This window comes from Agelaius phoeniceus, chromosome 3 (genome assembly GCF_051311805.1).
Source record: "Agelaius phoeniceus isolate bAgePho1 chromosome 3, bAgePho1.hap1, whole genome shotgun sequence".
Taxonomy (NCBI): domain Eukaryota; kingdom Metazoa; phylum Chordata; class Aves; order Passeriformes; family Icteridae; genus Agelaius; species Agelaius phoeniceus.
The window spans coordinates 1057806-1077149 of record NC_135267.1 but is presented as its reverse complement, the minus strand read 5'-3'; the positions used below and the strand labels follow the sequence as shown (position 1 = coordinate 1077149).

The following is a 19344-nucleotide window of genomic DNA, read 5'->3' as shown; positions in this document are numbered from 1 at the left end:
ACGGGATATCGGGAAGGAATTCTTCCCTGTGAGGGTGGGCAGGGGCTGGGATGGGATTCCCAGAGCAGCTGTGGCTGCCCCTGGATCCCTGGAAGAGTCCAAGGCCAGGCTGGACACTGGGGTTTGGAGCACTTTGGGGTAGTGGGAGGCGTCCCCACCATGGCAGGGGTGGGATTATGGATCTTGAAGGTCCCTTCCCACCCAAAGCGTTCCCTGATTCCCTGATTCCTCAGTGCACTGAAGTTTGTTTGCCTTTTATTCCCTCGATATTCCACCCTCGGCTCCAGCAAGGGCAAGGAGAAGACCAAGGAGCAAAAGTAGGTTTGATCTCCCTGAGCCTCCTCCTCCTCCTGCTCTTCCTCTTCGTTCCCACTTTTCCCAGCTGATCCGGGTGGTTTGCTCTCCCTGCTCCTCCTCCGTCTCTTCATTTCCACTTTTCCCAGCTGATCCAGTTGGTTCGCTCTCCCTCCTCTTCCTCTTCATTCCCACTTTTCCCATCAGACTGGTCTCCCTGCTCTTCCTTCTCCTCGTCATTCCCACTTTTCCCAGCTCATCCAGTTGATTTTTCTCTCCCTACTCCTTCTCCTCCTTTTCATTCCCACTTTTCCCATCAGATTGCTCTCCCTGCTCCTCCTCCTCTTCATTCCCACTTTTCCCAGCTAATCCAGTTGATTTTTCTCTCCCTACTCCTTCTCCCCCTTTTCATTCCCACTTTTCCCATCAGATTGCTCTCCCTGCTCCTCCTCTTCATTCCTGCTTTTCCCAGCTGATCCAGTTGCTGCATTCTCCCTGCTCTTCCTCCTCTTCTTCATTCCCACTTTTCCCAGCTGATCCAATTGGTTTGCTCTCCCTGCTCCTCCTCGTCATTCCCACTTTTCCCAGCTAATCCAGTTGATTTGCTCTCCCTGCTCCTCCTCCTCCTCCATCTCTTCATTCCCACTTTTCCCATCAGATTGCTCTCCCTGCTCCTCCTTCTCTTCATTCCCTCTTTTCCAGCTAATCCAGTTGGTTTGCTCTCTCTCCTCCTGCTCCTCATTCCCAGTTTTCCCAGCTGTTCCAGTTGCTGTGCTCTCCTTCCCTCTAAAGCCAGACCCGTCCACCCTGGAAAAACTTGGTTCTCTTGGATGTGTGGCCTCAGGTTTTGGAGTCTGCCGGGAATATTTATCAAAAAAAACCAAAAAAACAAGGAATATTTATCCAGAGAAATCTATGGAGTATGGCAGTGCCTGAAGGGAGCTGAGAGGCCTTGAGGGATCCACAGGGACTGGGTGGAGGGAGATTCCCAGGCTGGACATGGACAGGACAGGAGAAGTCTGGGTGCAGACAGGACTTAGATCCAGCTTTTTCTTGGATTTCGGGAAAAGGTTCTTCCCCTAGAGCTGGCTGGGCACTGGAGCAGCTCCCCAGGGAATGGTGACATTCCCAGAGCTCCAGGAGCCATGGGACAGGGACAGGGTGGGATTGGTGGGGTGTCCTGGGCAGGAGTTGGATCCATGATCCCGGTGCGTCCCTTCCCGCTTGGGAATTCCATGGCCCGACAGCTCCTGTGCCCACATTGGGCTGCCAAGTTTCTTCAGCTCCCGCCTTCCTTTCATTCCCAACGATTTTCATGGATACCAGACCGGGATGTTCCCCCAAAAACCCAGATCCTCCAGCTCAAATTTAAACTCAGCTCCAGGGAATGATCCTGGAATCATCCCTGGGGACTTCCCCATCCAAGAGGCCTCTCCTGGCTCCTGTTCCTTGTTTTGTGGTTTAAGGATCAATTCATGGCACATCCCATGGATGGATCCTCCCAAATAATGAGATGAAGCAGGAGGCGGAGATGAGGTGGAGAAGGAGGAAAACGTCCTCAAGGAGAGGGCAGGGTCAGGAAAAACGGGAAAGGGATCTCCCAGCTCTGGTCCTTCCTCTGGGAAGAGGCACCAAGGGATTGAGGGTTGGGATCTCCCCAAGGGTGTAGGATGGAGCCAGCAGTGGGGTTTGTCCTCTGAAAGAACTCCTGGCAGGTGGAATTCCCGCAGGGAAATGAGCCATGGGAACGCTGTTCCCTGCTCCCTGTTCCCAGTGAAGGGCAGTGATTAAAATGTCCTTTTATCCATGGATAATTCACCAATAAGGAGATCTTCAGCTGGAAGCTGGCCAGGACAGAGGCTGCTCCCAAATCCCTGCTGTGGCTCCAGAATCCCTGTGGATTCTGGAGATCCCCATGGGCAAAATCCCAAAGGACAAAAGGAGCAGGAGGAGGGTTTGTGGAAGTGGAGATGATCCGTGCTCAATCCCATATTAGACCCCAGAAAATCCATGGAAAGAGGCTGGCTGGAATCTCTGGTGTCTAAAAGGGATTTAAACTTCCTTGGAAATTCTTCCAACTCCCAGGGAAGGGCAGTGATTAAAATGTCCTTTTATCCATGGACAATTCACCAATAAGGGGATCTTCAGCTGGAAGCTGGCCAGCTGCTCCCAAATCCGTGTTGTGGCTCCAGAATCCCTGTGGATTCCGGAGATCCCCACAAGGCAAAATCCTGAAGGACAAAAGGAGCAGCAGGAGGGTTTGTGGAAGTGGAGATGATCCGTGCTCAATCCCATATTGGACCCCAGAAAATCCATGGGAAGGGGCTGGCTGGAATCTCTGCTGTCTAACATGGATTTAAACTTCCTTGGAAGTTCTTCCAACTCCCAGGGAAGGGCAGTGATTAAAATGTCCTTTTATCCATGGATAATTCACCAGTTAAAGAATCTTTAACTGGCCAGGACAGAGGCTGCTCCCAAATCCCTGCTGTGATTCCAGAATCCCTGTGGATTCTGGAGATCCCCACACGGTGGAATCCAGAAGGACAAGGCCAAAAGGAGCAGCAAGGAGGGTTTGTGGAACTGGAGATGATCCGTGCTCAATCCCATATTAGACCCCAGAAAATCCATGGGAAGAGGCTGGCTGGAATCTCTGGTGTCTAAAATGGATTTAAACTTCCTTGGAAGTTCTTCCAACTCCCAGGGAAGGGCAGTGATTAAAATGTCCTTTTATCCATGGATAATTCACCAGTTAAAGAATCTTTAACTGGCCGGGACAGAGGCTGCTCCCAAATCCCTGCTGTGGCTCCAGAATCCCTGTGGATTCCGGAGATCCCCACAAAGTGAAATCCCAAAGGACAAAGCCAAGAGGAGCAGCAGCAGGAGGGTTTGTGGAAGTGGAGATGATCCGTGCTCAGTCCCATATTAGACCCCAGAAAATCCATGGGAAGAGGCTGGCTGGAATCTCTGGTGTCTGACACGGATTTAAACTTCCTTGGAAGTTCTTCCAACTCGCAGTGAAGGGCAATGATTAAAATGTCCTTTCATCCATGGATAATTCACCAGTAATGGGATCTTCAGCTGGAAGCTGGCCGGGACAGAGGCTGCTCCCAAATCCCTGCTGTGATTCCAGAATCCCTGTGGATTCCGGAGATCCCCACAAGACAAAATCCTGAAGGACAAAAGGAGCAGCAGCGGGAGGGTTTGTGGAACTGGAGATGATCTGTGCTCAATCCCAATTCCATATTAGACCCCAGAAAATACATGGGAAGAGGCTGGCTGGAGTCTCTGGTGTCTAAAATGGATTTAAACTTCCTTGGACGTTCTTCCAACTCCCAGGGAAGGGCAGTGATTAAAATGTCCCTTTATCCATGGATAATTCACCAGTTAAAGAATCTTTAACTGGCCAGGACAGAGGCTGCTCCCAAATCCCTGCTGTGGCTCCAGAATCCCTGTGGATTCTGGATATCCCCACAAGGCAAAATCCTGAAGGACAAAAGGAGCAGCAAGGAGGGTTTGTGGGAGTGGAGATGATCCGTGCTCAATCCCATATTAGACCCCAGAAAATCCATGGGAAGAGGCTGGCTGGAATTTCAGGTGTCTAAAATGGATTTAAACTTCCTTGGAAGCTCTTCCCGCTCCAAACTTGCCGGAACCCCGGCGGGCTGTGATGCGCTGAAGCACCAGCAGCTTCTCCAGAGCCTGGCTTCTCTTCAGGAAAGCGGGAGAAGGGTTGGGAGTTGGCCCAGGAGGGCTCTCGGTGCCCCGGTGGCAGCTCAGGTTCCGCAGGTGCGCGGATCTTCATGGAATATTCATGTGGAGACGGTGTCAGCTCTCCGCCAGCCCCAGCGTCCCACCGGCGCCGTCGGGAGCGTGACGGGAGCATCGGGAAGATCCCACAAAAAAAAACCCCGCTGTGCCCACGGAGGAGACTCGGAGGGATCCCCCCATCCCTGCTCCGTCCCCTCTGGCGCTGGGATGGGTGTCCCACCATAGAGGCTCCGCCATTCCCGCCCCGGACCTTCCAGAACCTTCTCCTGCAGGGCCGGGTGAAGGTAGAGGCCGGGATGGGAAGGGGGAGGTGTTTGGGATTGGGCAGGGCTCGCCCGGCTTGGGAAAGGGACGGGTGGGGATCGGGAAAGGGTTGGGGATTGGGATGAGCCACTGGGAAGCCGCTCCGGAACTTTTGGGACCGCTCTGTCCTCATCCTCATCCTGCTCCTTCCCTTCTTCCCAGCACCTGCTGAGTGCTCCCAAAACCCACCAAAACCCTCCAAAACCCACCAAAACCTGCGCCTGCAGAATTTATTTATTTGTCTCTTTTTTTCCCCTCTTATTCCTTTTTCCATCCGTTTTTCCTGTGTTTCTATTTTTTTCCTTTTTCCTCCCCTTATTTTTCTTGGTGCTTTCTCCTGTTTGTCTGGAGTTTTTTGCCTGCTTTATCCTTGTTTTTTTTTTTTTTTAATCCCAACAGTTTTCTTTCCCAAAGTTTTTTCTTTCCTCAATTTTTCCCATTTTTTTCTCCCTGCTGATTCCTCCTGGGGTTTCTTTCCCAAATTTTTCTGAGTAGTTTTCCTTTTCTTTTTTTTTACTTTCTCCCTGCTCTTCCCTCAGGTTTTCCCCCTCTCCCTCCCATTTTATTTTCCCTCTATTTTTTTTCTGCATCTTTTTCTTTTTTCCCCCTGCTTATTCCTCTTAGGGTTTTGTCCTAAATTTTTCTGGGTTTTTTTCCTTTTTCTTTTCTATTTCCCCCCCTCATTCCCCCACTCCAATTTTCCCCCTTTTTTTTCCCCTCCATTTTTCCCTCCCCGTTTCTCCTTCACAGTTCCCCCCCTTTTTTTCCCGTTTCTTTCCTTCCCTATTTCCCCCTCCATTTTTAAATTTTCCTCCTTTCTTTTTCCTTTTCTCATTTCTCATTTTACCTTTTTTGTCCTTTTTCCTTTCCCTCTCTTTTCTTTCCTTCCCCTTTTCCCCTTTTTTCTTTTTTGTAACTTTTCCCAATTTTCCCTTTTTTCCTTTTAACCCTTTCCCCCACCCTTTTCTTTTTCCCTTTTTTCCCTTTTCCCCCCATTTTCCTTTCCTTTTTTCCCTTCCCCATCACCCTCCAAACCCCGTTATTCCCTTCCCATTCCCCTTCCCAAGGCTTCATTCCCAGCCAGGCATGGACACAGCACCTGAGCCTCTATTCCCTATTTTTAATTTCTGGATTTTTCCCTCCGATCCACCTCACCCTGTGCATGTCCCAGATTTTCCCCATTCCCAGGTGTGGTTTTTCCACACCTTGGATCAGGTGCTTAATCCCAGTTTTTTTTCCCAGGCATCACCCCAAATCCACCATCATCATTTTACTGTCAGGAACACCTGAGGGATCCGAATCCTTGTTGTCTGTGGATTTGGCAGCTGGGAGAGGACCCCGATGGAATTTTCCATGCTGAGTCCATCACCAGCTGCTCCTCACTTTGGTTTCCCTTCCCAAGAAACCTCAGAAATTCCTGGGACAGTGATTTTATCAGATCCATTTGTTAAATGGATTTGACAAAAATTTTATTATTTTTTATCCAATCCATTTAACAAATGGGAGCTCTGGGACTGGAGGGACTTGTTTTCTTTTTTTTTTTTTTTTTTTTTTTTCCCCTCTCCATTTTTTGAGAATTTCATGGAAAAGAAAGGAATGTAATCCAACCAACCAGGAGGTGTGGCTGGAAAGGCAGAATTCCAGAGCCTGAGCTGTGATTCCAACATTTCCTCAGTAAATACATTAATTTGAAAACGGCTCCAAAAGGGTCCCATCCCCTGGGTGTTCCCTGGTGGGATTAGAGATATGGAATCCTCATCCTTAACTTTTCTCTGATCCAGGGAAAAAATGGAGCATCCTGGGAATAAATCACAGCTTCCATAGGCCGGAGAGTTCTGCTTTAGTCCCAGGTTTAAATAGTTCCTGGATCTTATCCTAGTCCTATCCCCTCCCTCAGATACTTTATTTTCCCATTCTCCTTAATTTTCTTCCTGCTTTCTCCGGCTCTCTCTGTGTCCTGGAGACTTCTGGGGATGACTTCCAACCAGGATGCAATTCCAGGGTTTTTTTGGTCTTGGGAAAAAAATTCCCAAGGGTAAAACGTGACCCTTTGGCCCCATCCAGAGGTGGGACTGGGAAATCCCACAGGGTCCGTGTGGTTTCCTTGTGAAATCGCATCCCAATCCTGCAGAATCCAGGAGCTCTGGATCCCCTGGATCCCCTGGCCTGGAAGCCAGGTGAGGTCCTGGCTGGAGGTGAGGTCCTGGTTGAAGGTGAGGTCATGGTTGGAGGCAAGGTGAGGTCATGGTTGGAGGTGAGGTCATGGTTGAAAGTGAGGTCATGGTTGGAGGCAAGGTGAGGTCATGGTTGGAGGCAAGGTGAGGTCATGGTTGGAGGTGAGGTCATGGTTGGAGGTGAGGTCATGGTTGGAGGCAAAGTGTGGTCCTGACTGGAAGTGTGGTCCTGGCTGGAGGTGAGGTGCCTACTGAAAATGGTTCATTTTGGAGGTGAGGTCCAAGCAGGAGGTGATGAGAGGTCCAATTTGGAGGTGAGGTCCTAGTGGGAGGTGGGTTCCAGCTGGAGGTGAGGATCATCTTGCAGGTTAGACCTGGCCTGCAGGAAAGGTCCAGCCTGGATCTGAGTTCCTAGTTTGGAGGTGAGTCCCAGCCTGGAGGCAAGGGTCACCTTGGAGCTAAGATCTGGGCTGGGGGTGAGCTCCAGGCAGGGGAGGTAGGGAAAGGCCCATCCCGGAGGTGAGGTGAGATCCAAGCAGGAGGTGAGATTAGGGCTGGAGGTGGGGTGAGGTCCAGACTGGAAGTTAGATCCAGGCTGGAGGTGAGGTCCCAGTTTGGAGGTGAGGTCCAGGCTGGAGGTGAGGTCCAGGCTGGAGGGGAGGTCCCAGTTTGGAGGTGAAGTCCCAGTTTGGAGTTGAGGTTCCACTTGGAGGTGAGGTCCCACTTGGAGGTGAGGTCCAGGCTGGAGGTGAGGTCCTGGTTGGAGGTGAGGACCCAGTTTGGAGGTGAGGTCCCACTTGGAGGTGAGGTCCCACTTGGAGGTGAGGTCCCACTTGGAGGTGAGAGGACCCAGTTTGGAGGTGAGCTCCAGGTTGGAGGTGAGCTCCAGGTTGGAGGTGAGGTCCTGGTTGGAGGTGAGGTCCCACTTGGAGGTGAGGTCCCACTTGGAGGTGAACTCCAGGCTGGAGGTGAGGTCCCGGTTGGAGGTAAGGTCCTGGTTGGAGGTCCAGCCTGCAGGTGAGGTGTGATTGATCCTGGCTGGAGGTCCCCTGTTACTTCCAAGAACATCTCCAGCAAACCTGCAAAGGTTCCTCCACTTCCAGTGATGGGAATTCTCCAATTAATGAAGTTTCCCTTTCATGGGTCGGGGAAGTGTTGGGGTGTCTGAATTTTGGGGTGTTTGAATTTTGGGGTGTCTGAATTTTGGGGTGTTGGAACTTTTGGGTATTTGAATTTTTGGGGTGTCTGAATTTTGGTGTATTTGAATTTTTGGGGTGTTGGAATTTTGGGGTGTCGGAATTTTTGGGTATTTGAATTTTTGGGGTGTCGGAACTTTGGGGTGTCGGAATTTTTTGGTATTTGAATTTTTGGGTGTTTCATTTTTAGTAGTTTCATTTTCCAGTGTCTTGGAAAGAAATTCCATGAACTGGTTGGGAGAAATGAGGAGTAGAAACACGACCAGGACCCCTAGCAGGGGCTCTGCTCATGGGGAGGCAGAGTTATCCAAATTATCTGAGGCATTCCCAGATAAAAAAAATAGGATCCAAGATTCCAGGGCTGTGAATTCCACTCTCTATTCTGACTCTCTGGAATATTTCCTGCTCTATTTTTCAGCTGACATTTCTTCTTTTCCTTTTGGGAAAAAAACTTTCTTCTGTACCCACGCCCTGGAAAACACCAAAAAATACAGAAATTAACGTGGAAATTTTATTCTCCCTCTCTTCACCCAGAGCTGGCAAAGGAGTTTTTTCAGCCATGAAGCTTGGAAAGACGCGTCCGTCCAAGGATGAGCATCGGAAACAAGGTATGGTCATGGAATGACAGTGGATTCCTGGAATTGCGCTGGTGGGAGAGGAAGGGCTGCCTGTTCCCGGGGCTCTGCAAGAGGTGGGGCTGGAATTGGACACCTCTGGAAAGGCAGGAGAGGGCAGCGATTGGAAATTCATGGCAGTTTCCATTCAGAGCCGAGGATCAGTTTTCCACAGTGAAGAAAAGCAGGAATGTGCACTTACAGGCGGGGAAAAGCCTTGGGAAAAGTTTGGGTTGTGGTTCTGGGAAATTTTATCCTGTTTTCCAGCCAGGTTTGAGGATAGGATAAAGGGAATTTTGCCTGGGATGCGGGTGTGGGAACCCGCGTGCTCTTCCCAGGACCTGGGTGTTCCTCTCGTGGTGAAAGCTTCCAGCAGGACCATGGGAAAACACCCAGGACGCGAAGGAGCAGAGCAGCTGGTCCCATGGGAGCGTCTCCACAGGGTGGATTTATCCGTGCTCATGGAACGCTCACAGGGCGGTGTGGCCCAGGAGGCTCCCGGTCCCACCTTTCCCAGGAACCTCCAGCTGTTCCTGGGCTGGGATGGTGATTCCAGCCCTTGGCCACTGGAGAAGGGATGGGTGGAAGTCCTGGACCCGCTGCCTGCCGGCCAAGCCGGCATTCCCAACGTTCCGTGGGCGCTTTCCTTCCATCCAGACTCCTGTCCAGCTTAGATCAGCTCCAGCCTGACCTTGGACACTTCCAGGGATCCTGGAGCAGCCGCGGCTTCTCGGGGAATTCCAGCCCAGCCCCTCCCCACCCTTCCAGCCAGGAATTCCTTCCCAATATCCCAAGCTCCAATCTCCCCTTTCCCAGTGGGAGCCATTCCCTGGCTCCTGTCCCTCCAGGCCTTGTCCCCAGTCCCTCTCCAGCTCTCCTGGAGCCCCTCCAGGCCCTGCCAGGGGCTCTGGGGTCTCTTTGGATCCCTCTCTTCTCCGGTTGGACATTCCCAGCTCTCCCAGCCTGGTTCCATGGCCGAGGGGCTCCAGCCCTTGGAACAGCTCCGTGGTCTCCTCTGGAGCGACTCCAGCAGCTCCATGATCGTCCCATGCCAAGGATCCCAGAAATGGGAACAGCAATTCCCAGCTCCTGTGACTCTGGCTCAGTCTTAATCTCCTGGCTGAGTCGAGGACCCCCTTTCCCTCAGGAAAGGAACATTCCAGCAACTTCTTCAAATAGAAACCCAGGCACGGGCGCATGCCGGTGGGATCTGCAGCAGTTTTCCCTCTTGGGAATGACCCATTTCTCCCATTTTTTTCACCCCTCTCTCCTCAAAACCAGGGAATTGGTTGTCTTTGCAACACCTCTTGTGCTCCTCAGACCTCCAGCTCTTCCTCAAATGCTCTTTCACCCCCCGAATCCGGGGTGCTGTCATTATTCCTTGTTTTTCCTCCCCAAGACCCTCCGCAGGAATTCTGCCCGGATGGAATTCCACATCACCTCTTTGATAACCCCCCTTTCCGAGCAGGTTGCCCGAGACCCGACCCGGTCCCCATTGTTTTTGTGCTCCCAGCCGAGGGGATGGATTGGTTTCCCTTCTCCCAGCCTTTAATTATTCACTGATGGAAATTAAAACCGGAGCCATTCCTTTGTCCCCTTCCCGCAGATGATCCGGCCGTTCTGGAAACGGAAGACCTGGATAGAAAGGCCATGAGATACGGGGCAGGCCTGGAGCCAGACACCATCTCCCTGGCCTCTGTCACCGCTGTCACCACCAATGTCTCCAACAAAAGGTGAGATCCGGGGCTGGGGCAGTGCCAGCAGGAGGTGAGGATGGACATCCCAAAAATGAGTGACCCCTGACACAGGGAATGCTGGAAATCATAGTCCCACGGAGCCAGTGGGATGTTTTTTGGCAATATCTGACCTGCAGCAGCGATCGCCAAAGTCCTGTGGATCCTACCAGCTCCTGGGGCTGAAGGAGCATTGAGGGTGACCCTGCTCTTGTATTGAGAGGGACCTGGCACAAGGGATGGAGGGACAGGACACAGGGAATGGCTTCCCACTGCCAGAGGGCAGGGATGGATGGGATACTGGGAATTAGGAATTGTTCCCTGAGAGGGGCTGGGATGGACTTCCCAGAGAAGCTGCGGCTGCCCCATCTCTGGAAGTGTCCCAGGCCAGGTTGGATGGGGCTGGGAGAACCTGGATTGGTGGTGTCAGGCCCTGGATGATCTTCGAGGTGCCTTCCCGACCCAAACCATTCCGTGATTCCATGAATTCCACCCATGGTCCGACCAAGGGTTTCTTCTGCCTCTCCCAAGGTCCAAGCCCGACATCAGGATGGAGCCGAGTGCCGGGAGGCCCATGGATTACCAGGTAGGTGACACCTGGGTGCTGCCCTCGGGGTCACAGCCTGCGCTTGAGGACACCATTTGCAGGGACCGAGTTCCTGGTGGGTCTCCGCTCACTGGGCTTGGAACTGGGACATCCCAAGAGCTGGAATTTCACTGGTGGAGCCTTAAACTCGGGATTAAATAATGGACTGGGTTTGTTGTCCAGCACGTGAAACACAGAGGGCCCAAATTAAGCCCAAATCAAGGTCTTTTTGAGGTTGTCTCTGTGGTGTTCCTCCTTGGAGCAACCTGGCGTAGCAGAATGTGTCCCTGCCCCTGGCAGGGAGTGGAATTCATGGAGCTTTAAGGTCCCTCCCAATTCCAACCGCTCCATGATCCCGTTGTGTTTTCCAGCAGAAGTGAAGCCAATGGGATTGGTCTCTCTGATCCCATAGCTCGGGATAAATCCATTGGAATTTTCAGCAGAAGTGAAGGCAATGGGATCAGTCAATCTGATCCCATAGCTTGGTTTAAATCCATTGGATTTTCCAGAAGAAGTGAAGCCAATGGGATCAGTCTCTGATCCCACAACTCAGGTTAAATCCCATCGGATTTTCCAGCAGAAGTGAAGCCAGTGGGATTGGTCTCTCTGATCCCACAGCTTGGGTTGAATCCATTGGATTTTCCAGCAGAAAATGGGTTTTTCCAGCAGAAGTGAACCAATGGGATCGGTTTGTCTGATCCCACAGCTTGGGTTAAATCCACTGGATTTTCCAGCAGAAGTGAAGCCAATGGGATTAGTCAATCTGATCCCATAGCTTGGGTTAAATCCATTGGAATTTTCAGCGGAAGTGAAGCCAATGGGATCAGTCTCTGATCCCACAGCTCAGGTTAAATCCCAGTGGATTTTCCAGCAGAAGTGAAGCCAGTGGGATTGGCCTCTCTGATCCCACAGCTTGGGTTAAATCCATTGGATTTTCCAGCAGAAAATGGGTTTTTCCAGCAGAAGTGAACCAATGGGATCTGATCCCACAGCTTGGGTTAAATCCCATTGGATTTTCCAGCAGAAGTGAAGCCAACGGGATTGGTCAGTCTCATCCCAGAGTTCGGGTTAAATCCATTGGATTTTCCACGTTGGGTGGAGCACCCGCACCATGGGGCTGGAACAACCGGGATTCCTGGGATCTCCTGCATCCCACACCCTTGCCAGCCCCTCCTCATCCATGTCCCAGTGGGACCAGCAGATCCCATTGCACTGGGAACTCCCCTCGGTCAGAGGTGAGGGGAGTGGGTGAAGGCAGCCTGGAGCTGCTCCCGGGATGTGGAAATTTGGGAATTCCTCTCCCCAGGTCAGCATCACCATCATCGAGGCCCGGCAGCTGGTGGGGCTCAACATGGACCCCGTGGTGTGCGTGGAGGTGGGGGAGGAGAAGAAATACACATCCATGAAGGAATCCACCAATTGTCCTTACTACAACGAGGTGGGTCTGGCGCTGGGGCTGCTCCAACCCCTCCGGGTTACTCCACCCTTGATCCTGTGATTCCTTTTTTATCCAAGGGGTTTTTTTGGGGTTAAATTGCTGCTGGAATAAGGAGAAACCTCAAACCACACAGGAGAAACAAAGCTCTTGCCCTCTGGAATTTTGTGATCAAGGATTCCCAGGTTTTCTGAGAAATCTCCGCTTCTATTGGCTCCCCATATCCCCCATTGGTGATCCATGTGGTCCCATGGTCAGTGTTGGGATCACACGGATCCATCCCTGCTGGGCCATGGGCTGCAGGAGCTCCCCCAGGCCTCCGGGGGTTTTCAATCCCTCTGGGCTGCTCTGCCCTCGATCCTTTTTTTATCCACAAGGGTTTTTTGGGTTAAATTGCTGCTGGAATAAGGAGAAATCTCAAACCACACAGGAGAAACAAAGCCCTTGCCGTCTGGAATATTGTGATCAAGGATTCCCAGGTTTTCCAAGAAATCTCCTCTTCTATTGGCTCCCCACATTCCCATCGGTGATCCATGTGGTGCCACGCTCAGTGTTGGGATCACACGGATCCATCCCTGCTGGGCCATGGTCTGCAGGAGCTCCCCCAGGCATCCGGGAGGTTCTCAATCCCTCTGGGCTGCTCTGCCCTTGATCCGGTGATTTCTCTTTTATCCATGGTTTTTTTTAACCCTAAATTCCTGCCGGAATAAGGTGAAACCTCAAACCACACAGCAGAAACGAATCCTGTGCCCTCTGGAATTTTGTGACCAATGATTCCCAGAATTTCCAAGAAATCTGTGCTTCCATTGGCTCCCCACATCCCCTATTGGTGATCCATGTGGTCCCACGCTCCGTGTTGGGATCACACGGATCCATCCCTGCTGGACCATGGGCACCCCACAGACAGACACAGCTTCTTTGGGGGGTTCTCAATCCTTCTGGGCTACTCCGCCCTTGGTCCTGTGATTTCTTTTTTTATCCATGGGTTTTTTTGGGTTAAATTGCTGCCGGAATAAGGAGAAACCTCAAACCACACAGGAGAAACAAAGCCCTTGCCCTCTGGAATTTTGTGACCAATGATCCCCAGGTTTTCCAAGAAATCTCCGCTTCCGTTGTCTCCCCACATCCCCCATTGGTGATCCGTGTGGTGCCACGGTCAGTGTTGGGATCACGTGGATCCATCCCTGCTGGGCCGTGGGCACCCCTGGGCAGCCACAGCTTCTCCGGGGGGTTCTCAATCCTGACGGATCCCACCCCTCACCATTCCTCTTTCCCTTCCAGTATTTCGTCTTCGATTTCCACGTCCCCCCCGACGTCATGTTCGACAAGATCATCAAGCTCTCCGTAAGTGGCCCCGACATCCTTGTCCTTGTCCTTTCTGGGGGGCTTTGGAAGCAAACCACCCACTTCTGGGATGGAGTTAAGGTCCTTGATGTGAGATTCCCAACAGGAATTCTCTCCCAGTCCGTTTTTCTGCTCCGACCTTCGTTCCTGGCTCCACACAGCTCCTGCATCCCCTGTGTCCCTTCATGGGTTGATCTCTGGCATTCCAGAGATCCAAACCTTGGAATTTATTTGTTAGAACCAAACCTTGGAATTTATTTATTTATTCATTCTTGTGGAGAAGAAAGACCTTCCAGAGCCTGCCAGGGAAATTCCTGGGGCATCAGAGCTGTTGTGGAAATCCAGGATTGGGAATGCTGAGAGCAAAACAGATTTCAGCCTGCCCAAAACCAGAAAGGGGATGGACAAGACTTCCAGATTCCCTGTCCAATTAGGGCACAATAATTAGGATCACTCATATCCATCCCGGTGCACAGACTGGCTGCGCAATTTCTCCCAATTTTCCTCAAATTCTGAGCATTTTAAAGGCTCTTCCCTCAATTAAATATCCCAGTGTTTCCTGCTGTAGTGGCTGGAAAAGGGATCTTGCTCCAAAGATTAATTTCTTTGCATTTTTTTGTTCATTCCAAATACAAACTTCCTGGCAGTTCCATTAATCAGGACCTCCCAACCCCACTGGGCTTTTTGGTGTCCTTGAATCCTCCCCAGACCAAGGGAAAACTCCTCAGCTCCTTTCCCATCCCATCCTGGAGACCTCTGGAACGGCTCTGGGGCTCCCAGGTCCTGGGGGAATTCCTGAGCGTTTTTCCCCTCTTGATTTCCAGGTGATCCACTCCAAAAACCTCCTGAGGAGCGGGACATTGGTGGGGTCCTTCAAGATGGATGTTGGGACCGTTTATACCCAGCCTGGTACGTGAATGTCGTTTGTTAACAATTCCCCGGCACCTGCACCTGCCCAGAGGAGGAAAAATTCTCGGCAAAAGAGTCAGGCAGGGGCTGGATTCCTGGGAAAATGCTTTCCGAGCATTAAATGATTGGAAATTGATTGGAAATGATTAAGTGTAAATATCCAAGATATAAAAGAGTCACCTGGAGTCACTTGTAGGTCAGGGAAGAGCACTTGGCACCTCTGGAGAAGGGTCTGTATCCCATCCTGGAATCGTGGAATCACAGGATGGTTTGGATGTGATGGGACTTTAAAGATAATTTAATTCCACCCCTACCATGGGCACCTCCCATTGTCCCAGGTGGCTCCAAGCCCCAGTGTCCAGCCTGGCCTTGGGCACTGCCAGGGATCCAGGGATTCTCTGGGAATCCCAGCCCAGCCAGGAATCCCTTCCCAGGATCCCACCATCCCAAGCTCCCCTTTCCCACTGGAAGCCATTCCCTGGCTCCTGCCCCTCCAGCCCTTGCCCCAATCCCAGCTCTCCTGGAGTCCCTTGAGGCCCTGGAAGGGATTCTGAGCTCTCCCTGGATCCTTCCCTTCTCCAGCTGTCCCAGGTGTCCCTGAGATCCCTCCTGGCTGTGCTGGTGTCCATCCCTGCCCTGCCCAGGAGGGAGCCCCAGGTGACATTCCCAGGCAGGGCATGAACATTCCAGGCAGGAATGTCCAGGGCTGGACCCCGCCCCGCCTTTCACCCAAGCCTGGAAAAGAGGGAGAGGCTGATCAGAGCTGCTGACCGTTGGGTCCAGCCCTCCCCAGCGCCACCAGGGCCACCACCCCTGCCCCACGTCCCCAAGGGCCACATCCACACGGCTTTAAACCCCTCCAGGGTGGGGACTTGAGACTCCAGCCCCCTCCAGCTTATCCCATTGTTTCTCCATCTCCAACGCCAGACACCCCTTCCCAGTGGATTTTCCAGGGGTTTTTTGGGATTCCTTGCACATAGGGCAGGTCCCACCCCATGGAATGCCTGGTGTCCTGGTGGCATTGGCTGTGTCTGGAAGGTCTCTCTTGTCCCCCGGGTTGCAGAGCACCAGTTCTACCACAAATGGGCCATCCTGTCCGACCCCGAGGACCTCACAGCCGGCCTCAAGGGCTACCTCAAGTGTGACATCGCCGTGGTGGGCAAAGGGGACAACATCAAGACCCCGCACAAGGCCAACGAGACGGAGGAGGACGACATCGAAGGGTAGGGATCTGCTGGGATCCGCTTCTTCCCGGCTTCCCCGGGAATCCTTTCCACCTTTCTTTCCCTTGGGTGGGATCACAGGATCCAAACCTGGCGGCAAACCTTGAGCTGTGAAAGGGACAGGGACCAATCTGGTGGTTTTCTGGGTTTTCTGGTGCAATTCCAGGTGATGTCCAGCACAGAGTTTTCCTTCCTGTAGGGTCAGACCATCTGCTGGTGGTGGAACTCAACAGCAACACCAGGCTGGTGTCACCCAGCCTGATGCCCCCTGATGCTCCTGATGGGCCCTGGGCGGGAAGATGGGATGATGGGATAATGGGATGGGATTTCACACCCCAAGGCAAAGCAGGGAAGTCTGGATGAGATTTCCATGTGGAAATCTCATCCAGACATGAGATGCTGTGTGTGTGGACAGGGATCTTGGACTGTTCAGAACATCTCAAGGGTCGTGGAACAAAAATCAGGAGCTTTAAGGCTTGATTCCAGCCCCAAAGCTTTTCCATGGAACAAAAATCAGGAGCTTTCAGGCTTGATTCCTGCCCCAAAACTTTTCCAGTTTTATCTCCATTTCAAACCTGAATGAATATTTTAAATTAATATCTCCATTTCAAATCTGCCTCTGAGGTTCTCCCCATGTGGAATCATGGGATGGTTTAGGTTGGGAAAGGCCTCTGGGATTGAGTCCAGCCCATTAACAGCCAGAAACCAGCAGCACAGCTCTCCTGACTTGCTGGGCTTTGAGGAACCACCTCCAGAACTTTGGGCTTCATCCCATGCTGCAGTGGTGATGTTCTCCTACTTATTCCCAAAATCCTGGAAAGGTTTGTTTTGGAAGGGATCTTCAAGATCACCTTGTTCCAACCCTCCTGCCATGGGCAGGGACACCTTCCACCAATCATGGACGGCTCCAGCAATTCCTAGAATTTCCCTAGAAACATTTTGTTCACAGCATTCCCGTTTATTCCTGCAGAGGAGGAAAGCCAAAAAAAAAACCCAAACAGATGGAGTTAATTTCATCCTCAAAATAATCCTCCAAGGTCCCCTTGATAAGGAGAGAGCAACTCTTTCAAAATCCCATTCATTCCATTTCCACGGAATGGAGTGGAAGTGGAAGGAATCAGGTGCTCGGAAAATGGAGCAGCTCCTCTCTGGTCGTTTGTGGTTGGATGGAGGTCGTCCCATCCAACTGGGATGGGATTCACTGACCACCCCACCCCACCCCAGCAGCTGTTCCCAACTCCACCCTGACATTCCAGGAACCTCCTGCTCCCCGACGGGGTCCCCCCGGAGCGGCAGTGGGCTCGGTTCTACGTCAAGATCTACCGCGCCGAGGGGCTGCCGCGCATGAACACCAGCATCATGGCCAACGTCAAGAAGGCGCTCATCGGCGAGAACAAGGACCTGGTGGACCCCTACGTGCAGGTGGCCTTCGCAGGGCAGAAGGTGAGCAGGGAGGTGACACCAGCAGGTGGCCATAGATGGTCGCGGTGGTCCTTGTGGGTCAGGATGGGCGTGGTGACACCTGGTGCATCGAGATGGGTGTGGTGTCACCTGGCATGCTGAGATGGGTGTGGTGTCACCTGGTTGAGATGGGCATGGTGTCACCTGGCACATCAAGATGGGTGTGGTGTCATCTGGCACATCGAGATGGGCGTGGTGACACCTTGGTCAAGATGGGTGTGGTGTCATCTGGCATGTCGAGATGGGCGTGGTGACACCTGGTGCATTGAGATGGGCGTGGTGTCATCTGATACATCGAGATGGGCGTGGTGTCACTTGGCACATCAAGATGGGTGTGGTGTCACCTGGAACGTCGAAATGGGCGTGGTGTCACTTGGCACATCAAGATGGGTGTGGTGTCACCTGGCACATTGAAATGGGCATGGTGTCACCTGGCACATCAAGAGGGGCGTGGTGTCACCAGGCATGTCAAGATGGGTGTGATGTCATCTGGCACATCGAGATGGGCGTGGTGTCACCTTGGTCAAGATGGGTATGGTGTCACCTGGCACATTGAAATGGGTATGGTGTCACCTGGCACATCAAGATGGGCGTGATGTCACCTGGCACATTGAGATGGGTGTGGTGTCACCTGGCACATCAAGATGGGCGTGGTGTCACCTGGCACATTGAAATGGGCATGGTGTCACCTTGGTCAAGATGGGCGTGGTGTCACCTGGCACATCAAGAGGGGCGTGATGTCACCTGGCGCATTGAGATGGGCATGGTGTCACTTTATTTTCACTCTCTGGGATGAGTTTGAGGCCTTTCCAGTTGAGGAGGAGAATTCATTGGTCAGGAGAGGGCGGAGCCGGTGGAAGGGAGCAGCTCAGGTGGTCAGGGATGGTTTGGGAGATCCAACCTGCTGGGAAAGATGAAAGTTTGACAAGAAACTTTCACAGATACGTATGCTCGGCAGAAAGGTCTCTGAATGTAGAACCTGAGAACGAAATAGAGATGGAAGCAAGTTTTGATATAGAAGAATAATAATAGATGTGTAAACTGAGGATTGCTGAGCCAGTCTTGCTGGACAACTAAGAAAGCAAAGGTTGTGTCGAGTTGGAAAGAGATTTTATGACTTAGAGCAAAGGATAAGCTGACTGCAAATGAAAAGATGTTTTTACCAAGCAGAAAGATTCCACAGGCAAACAAGGCATGCTGATGTGGCAAGCGTAAAAAAGATCTAAGAATTTTCCACTGAAAGAAAAACAACTTTAAGCTTAAGCTGTAACATTCCAAATCGTGTGGTTGGATAGTATTGACCATGATATGGTAATGCGATTAGTTGTGATAGGTTATAGGTAATAGCAAAGGCATTGATTGGCTGATTATATATTAAGATTTAATATATAATTAAAATAAATAAAATTTATTTAATTTAAAATATATAATGCAATGTAACCAAAACTAAAAGGTCTTCAGGCTTGCCTGCAGCTGGAACTGACAGCTGTAGGCATGGCCCTGTCACCCATATTGGAAATCCAGGTTCTTTCTTGCTCCAAGGTCAGGGCGAATAAAACTCGGGAGATGCTGTTTTTGAGGTCTCACTCTGAAGTTTATTATCCTTATCTATTACAAACTCACCAGATGTGAGCTCTCCCTCAAAAATGAGCTAAAATGGTGTTTATTCAAGGCTGTTTAAGTCCCAGTTACCCAATAAGCATTTGACATCTGTATTATTTATGCTTCTGACCCAATTATGATCACCCAAAACCCACAATTTCTCTAATTTCACCCAATTAGAGAAAACCACCCAGATCCGTGAAGAAGAAGGTGTAAAAAAGACATCTAACCCATGCCCAAAATTCTTCATATTGGCTCTAACCCACACCCAAAATTCTCCATCAGTGTATCAGGACATTTTTCACCCAATTACAGAAAACCACCCAGATCCATGAAGAAGAAGGTGTAAAAAAGACATCTAACCCAGGCCCAAAATTCTCCATCTTGACTCCCATGTATCACCACATATTAAAACCCCAAATCTAAGTTTTTTCACCCTGTGATATCAGACTTCTGACCAACTCCACACCCGTAATCCCAGTGCTAATAATCAGTTTTGGAAGCCTTCTCCACAGCCCCAGATCAAATGCAGTGCTCTCCTGGGGGTCAGAGTCTGTCAGCACAGAAAGTTTAAAGTTCTCAGCATCCAGGGCTCCAACATCCCACGACCCTGGCCTGCTGTAACACCCTGGGTACAATAAACTGCATTTTGACTGCGCCTGGAGTCCCACATCTCTCATCTCTTACTCAATCCTTGTCTGA

The 19344-nt window shown here is 51.3% G+C and overlaps 1 protein-coding gene across 4 annotated transcripts in view; it reads left to right on the top strand.

The window, feature by feature from the left end:
* The window catches only part of OTOF (otoferlin), a 118749-nt gene that overhangs the window by 43327 nt on the left and 56078 nt on the right, over window positions 1-19344 (top strand). For all 4 annotated transcript variants that reach the window (XM_077176419.1, XM_077176418.1, XM_077176416.1 and 1 more), the window contains 8 exons: window positions 8270-8343; window positions 9956-10082; window positions 10614-10668; window positions 11975-12106; window positions 13385-13447; window positions 14272-14356; window positions 15420-15579; window positions 16836-17022. In XM_077176419.1, the coding sequence (XP_077032534.1) occupies window positions 8270-8343; window positions 9956-10082; window positions 10614-10668; window positions 11975-12106; window positions 13385-13447; window positions 14272-14356; window positions 15420-15579; window positions 16836-17022 (883 nt within the window). The remainder of the gene's footprint in view (window positions 1-8269; window positions 8344-9955; window positions 10083-10613; window positions 10669-11974; window positions 12107-13384; window positions 13448-14271; window positions 14357-15419; window positions 15580-16835; window positions 17023-19344) is intronic.